Here is a 6158-nt window from a genome sequence, read left to right as displayed (position 1 = left end):
TACTAAAGTATGACATTTTTGTCACATTTTGGCCGACATACTAAAGTATGACATTTTTGTCACATTATGGACGACATACTAAACTATGACATTTTGGTCACATTTTGGACGACATACTAAACTATGTCATTTTGGTCAAATTTTGGACGACATACTAAACTATGTCATTTTGGTCAAATTTTGGACGACATACTAAACTATGACATTTTGGTCAAATTTTGGATGGATGGATGACATACTGATGTTGTTATTATTGTTGTTATTGTTCCATCCCATCATAATAACGTCACATAACATTGAAAAAAGAAATCTAAGCCACAATAATAAAACTACACAGGTTTTAATTTTGTGGCTGAGATCAAAGGAGCTAGTAAGGCAACAATATGGATATAGTCGTAAAAACACCAAAGACGTAAGATGTAGATGTTTGCTCATACCACCACAATAAAACCTGTTACATTAAGAAAATGAAGATAATCCTTACACATTCTTCGGTGACTGATGCTGATAAGCAGTGCCCATGGATCCCTCAAACTGAGTCATAAACACACATTGGTACCAAAATCACACCTACCTTTATTCAAAATTATTGTACTGTTTGTTTTCTATGACAAAATAGTTTTAATAAATAAAATACACTAATTTTTTTAACATTTCAACATGTGAAATGTTAAAACTGTTCTCTTCATTCGAATTGTTCAAACACAATCATATGGATTAAAAAATATTTATCCATCCAACCATCTCACTAAAAATATGAAACAAAAAAATGCCATGCAAAGTGAACGAAAATCGTTGATACAAATTGACTGGTACACAACACAATTGGCTATGACTTTTAATTGTGATGCAACACTGAAAAAAAAAATCAAGTAAATCCAGTTGTTCTGTAGTGCTTTGTATGCAACATTCATTGATATTGAGCTTCACGAGTTATGAGAACTTAAGTTATTACAAAAGAACACAAAGCCATTTTTCACTTGTATGCAAGCTGAGTGATCCAGTGTTACTGGTGAAATAAAACAAACCCCCCTCCCCAAGAAAACACAGTAAGGAGAAAAATCATAATTTGACATTTTGGCTCTGCTTTTACTTCATTCCCATCATCTCGTCCAAAATCTGAACCAAAAAACAATGTGTATACTTACTATACTATATAAAAAAAAGTCTCAAATTCAGTTCTCCATTGTCAAACTCACATGAAAACTGCTGTACTGGTTCTGGAGAATTCAATTTGAGTTTCAAAGAAAAGCAAAACACAATCTGAGAACTATCTCCTCTAATTTCTCACCCCAAAGTTTCACAAATAAATGGAAAAAAAACCCCAACACTCCTCTCCAAAACTCTTGTACCAATAAAGAAAATCAAAGTGATATATTTTTTTCTATGCACTGTTTTTAGCACCATCATATAAATATTTCTTGAAATTTTGTATTCAGTTTGAAATAAGCACAAATATAACTGTGACACTTTAAATAAATGGAAAAATGACCCATGTATGCAATTTTGAATTACAGTTTATAATATAATATTGTATTTCACATTGCATAACCTCAGTCTCACTGGCCACTGCATGGACATTTTAAAGGTGAGGTTAAAATAGAACATATTTAATAGGGATGACTCCATCTTAGCAGGAAAACAGTCCAACTGTGCTAAACACTTAAGACATCTCAGGTTAACCAAATAATCCATTTGTAATTATTGATGATAATTATAATAATAATAATAATAATAATGATAAACATGCTATGTGACCAAGATGTATAACAGTCAAACGTGGTGCCATTAAGACAATGGTGAGTAGGGTCACATCATAGTACAAATAATTATCAGAGGGTGTTTAGTTATAGTCTTTGCAGAGCCAGATTGTGGGGTTTAATGGGTACAACCCAATCATTGAGTAAAATCTCAGAATCAAACAAATCCTGTGAATTGTTTGCATATTTTTATGAACCCATAGAAACAAATTGGAAACCACCCCTAAACTAATGTGTAATGGTCTTATGACATCAGTGCACAGCAGAAGCATTTCTGACTTTGAGAACTGACTCCGGTTAAAAAGTAATACTGAACAGGTTAGAGGCTGAACACAGTGTCTGCAGATTCTCCATAGATGTCGCTGGACAATATGAGGTAGAGGATCACACGAGCAGACGGACATACAGACTGACACAGTTGCCAGACATGGGGCACATGTTTGGTGGTGGTTCTATTTGTGAAGGGGAAATAAAGGACAAAAAAATCACGCTCACACTTCCCCAAAATTAGTGTGACCTGTCTCCTTGGCATGCTCTCGAGCTTCCTTTTGTCCCACCAGGCCCGTCTGACACACCATGCAACGCAATGCAAAGTGGTTTACGTCCGTGAACTGCCGCTTGCGGCGAGCCTCGTCCGCCAGCTCAAGGGCCTGGGCCAGAATGACGTCGTCTGTTGTCGAGAAGATAGTCTGGGGTGGAACCTCAGAGTCGGGAGTTTCTTTCTGCAGAGGATCATAGTGGATACCATCGTAGATGAGCAGCACACGTTTGTGATAGCCAGCATCCTCTCCAAATCGATCCACTCTGACTGTCTGAGTGTCCACCACACAGATCTCACACTGGTAAAACTTGGATAAGATGGACACCTCGATGGCTCCGCCCCAGGTGTCATCACGTTTTATCCAGGAGCAGTACTCCTCGTTGGTCTTTCCCAGCACGGCTTCACAGTAAGCTGTGGGGTCACTAGACACAATCTGGGCAATGAGGCTCCGCATCTCAGGAGCGCATGCAGGGTCATATACGCCACCTTCCACCACATAATAAACACTGGTGAAGAGGCAGGAGTTGTCAGCTGGGACCACTCGACGGGCCAGCACAGGTGAGGCTTCCGGCAGCAGTGGTTTCTTCACAGTAGGATGATCCTGAGGCTTTGGTTTGTTTTTCTCTTCCTCAACAATGAGTGTGTCTCCTGTGGAGAATGACACATCAGTGGAGGCCAAATAGAGAGAATTAACGTTATCCAGTTTATTTGAATCGTATTCACAAGAGATGTCTAAAAACAATTCCTCACTCAGATAAGACGTATATAAGAGATTGGAGTTAAAGGGTGAATTCAACCATTAACAAGTATTTTTGCCAAGACTGTAATGAAATGAAGGCAAAGTGAACACAGCAACAGTACAATTTAAGTACATTTAACTTCAAACATGTAATTCAAGTAATAAGAAAATGATTTATAAACAATTAATTATGTGAATTTTGTCAGCATACCTGATTTGATTGGGTAATCCTTGAGGTGAGCATCTCCATTTCGAAGATCAAGACTGGATGGTGGGTATCCAACCATAATTTTCTGCACATCACAGGGGATACCAGTCAGCTCCTCCACCTTACTCTTCAGCTCTTGGACACAGGACTGGTGAGTCAGACCCTGCATTATGTGGCTCCCATTTTTGGTCTTACAGCGAAGCCTCAACATCCTACCTGCAAGACAAACCTTCATATAACTATTGACTGCCAAAAATGGAAGGAAAATTAAAAGTCATGGATGTGTCGTATATGTGTTTTTTTGCGGCTGTGTTTTCATTTCAGCACCCATGTTGCATGAGTCATGCATCTATTTTTGAGCTCAGGCCACTTGCCTATTTTTCATACGTAACGCACAGTTCCCAACACAAATAGACAACGATCTGTTGATAATGACACCGACATTCTAGCAGCATGATTACACAAATCTGACACCGCTCACTGCAGTTTTAGAGTCTAGGCTGAATATGAAGGAGATATAGCTATGGTGATGCAGTAACTAGGGCTGAACGATAAAAGTGAGTGTGATTTGATTTACAATACATATTTCTTGAAAGTCAACATTCAGTTCAATATATACATTGTTATTATTATTGTTATTTAAAAACAAGATGGAACATTGCCAAATGACACACAAAATATCAACTACCATTTTGTACTACACTGATGCAAGGATGAGAAGTTGAAGAGGTGAACTCTTTAGCATAGAGCATAGAATAATTAAAAATGGAAAATAATTAAATTGCAGCATTTGTGACTTGCTGATTGCGTTGTTTCAAATTGAAAGAGATTTAACTGTCCAGCCAACTAGCAATGTAACATCATAGATGCCAACTGACAACAAACACTCAAGAAGACGAAGAATGCAGAACAAAAAGGACAGAAGAGCAGCTGGGGACTGAGAAAAAGACTTGGACCAACGTGAGATGGCTCAGGTTTGCAAAGGAAGAGAGAGGTGGTGGTGATGCAACACTAGAGGATGCCAGAAGTGTCTCCATTAATTTACATAGGAAACACTTCACAGGTAAAAAAAAAACCTAATAAAATGATGTAGAAGTTCATGATGCTGTGTAGTTTTTGTAAGTCTTCAAATGTTCAGCTTCTAAAATGTGAACAGTTTCGGGTTTGCTCCATATAACAAATACATATTTGAAACTGAATTATTTTTGGTTTGTGGAGAAAACAAGACTTTTTAAGAAAATCATAATTCCTAGGTTTAGGAAACACTGATCAACATGTAATGATATTTTATGGACCAAACGAGTACTCGATGGATCGAGGAAAAATAATCGACAATCGACAACAATTATGAAAATAATCGATACTTGCAGCCCTAATGCTGTGTACAAGCATAATATGCCCTTAACGAGTCGGACGTTTAACCGAATGGGCAACGTCGACCTACTACTGCATGGGAGGAGTCAACGACAGTGTGCTAACTCTGCATTCAAACTAATAATAGTTGTGTCTAAATGTTGACAGCCAAACAATTTCACATGACTATAGGTTCAGAACTATATTGCTCGTGGTTAAGCTGCTTAATTGTGAGCTTCATTAGCTACAGGCTACCTGTACTGGACAGTACGTCCGTACGTTAACCGTCCTTCTTTGTGCTGACCGTTACATTACAACACTGCTTTCTAAACACAACAATTAACGTACGGACGGGGAGAGTCTGCAGAATAAAACACATGACAGTGACATTTTCTTTGTTCTGGTAGTTAACTCCGCAGTGACACGCACTGATAGCAGGCTAAGATTGGAGCTTCACAGAGTTACATGGAGTCACTTAGCATTTAACTCAACATACAGTCAGCAGTGTCACTAGAACGTCCTGTGTAAATGTATGGAAGAAAAATATCTGCCGATAAATTCAGACACAAATGAACAAAGCTAACGACTTTATTGTGTATCATCTGCTAGCATTAGCATGTTAGCTCAACCATTAACTTGTGATTAATTCTTCTTTTTCAGGCGGTTCTCGTTCGTATTGAAAGTATCCACAGTTTGTCCGGTTACAAACCTACACGCCAACGAGGACACGGTGTATTATAACAACAGGATAAGTGTTTTTTCTTTCTTACCGTCTGCTGACTGCAGCCTGCCTCAAACAATAAACACTACTGAGAGAGCGCTGGTGTGCGGAGCGTCACTTACGTCATAACGTCGGCACTGTTGTGCCGTAAACTCCGTAGTAGGAATTATAAATCTAAACGATCCATTTTCTACAATCTACCTAACAATTCATTTTCTTAAAAACTGGATTTTTTTCTCCCGTAACATTGTATTTTTGACGCAATAAACGTTGATGAAGACGAACGAAAATTGGCACGCAAATCAGAAGTGGCAAAATTATCTTTATAAAACAAGGGAAATACTCAGCAAAATGGCTCAGTAGCACCACCAAAAGGTGGAACCCGGTAACACAAAGCCGAAATAAGTGGCACCAAATTCCACGAAATCAATGAAATGCCTCAAATCAACGGCCATTTAAAATTTGGGGTTCATCTTAGCGATTTACACGTTTCGAAAATAAATGGAATGAACGGCAACCACAGGAATTTTGGTGAATTTCGACTATTCACCAAAGAGGAAGTGTACGACGTAGGTACAAGAGACCCGGCCAGAAAACATCAGCACATTAAAACTGAGTCAAGGCCATAGCGCTACCTGCTGGCAGGGCGGTGGCTGTGAGCGCTTGCACAATGCTGCCTGCAGCTTTAATTTATTGTTTGCGAATCATGTGTTTCTTAATTGTGTTTTATATAGAAAGTTTTATATTCATGATTTTAAATGGTCTGAAAGAAATCCCATCAATCAGAAGTTTTTTTCCCCCTGCTCTTTTTTGTATTCCTAGTTGTTTCCTTCTTC

General features: G+C 38.4%; 1 protein-coding gene across 1 annotated transcript; it reads right to left on the bottom strand.

Moving 5' to 3' along the window:
* Positions 1–823: 823 nt before the first annotated feature.
* yod1 (YOD1 deubiquitinase) lies at positions 824–5429 on the bottom strand. Its single transcript, XM_044024131.1, has 3 exons — positions 5372–5429; positions 3252–3464; positions 824–2949 (listed from the first exon to the last, which is right to left on the bottom strand). The coding sequence occupies exons 2-3, from the start codon at positions 3457–3459 to the stop codon at positions 2252–2254; spliced, it is 906 nt and encodes a 301-aa protein (XP_043880066.1). The 5' UTR covers positions 3460–3464; positions 5372–5429; the 3' UTR covers positions 824–2251.
* Between the last annotated feature and the right edge of the window lie 729 nt (positions 5430–6158).

Source organism: Solea senegalensis, linkage group LG4 (assembly GCF_019176455.1).
Source record: "Solea senegalensis isolate Sse05_10M linkage group LG4, IFAPA_SoseM_1, whole genome shotgun sequence".
Taxonomy (NCBI): Eukaryota; Metazoa; Chordata; class Actinopteri; order Pleuronectiformes; family Soleidae; genus Solea; species Solea senegalensis.
Note: the sequence above shows the minus strand (reverse complement) of the source record. Positions and strands in the feature narration are given on the sequence as shown.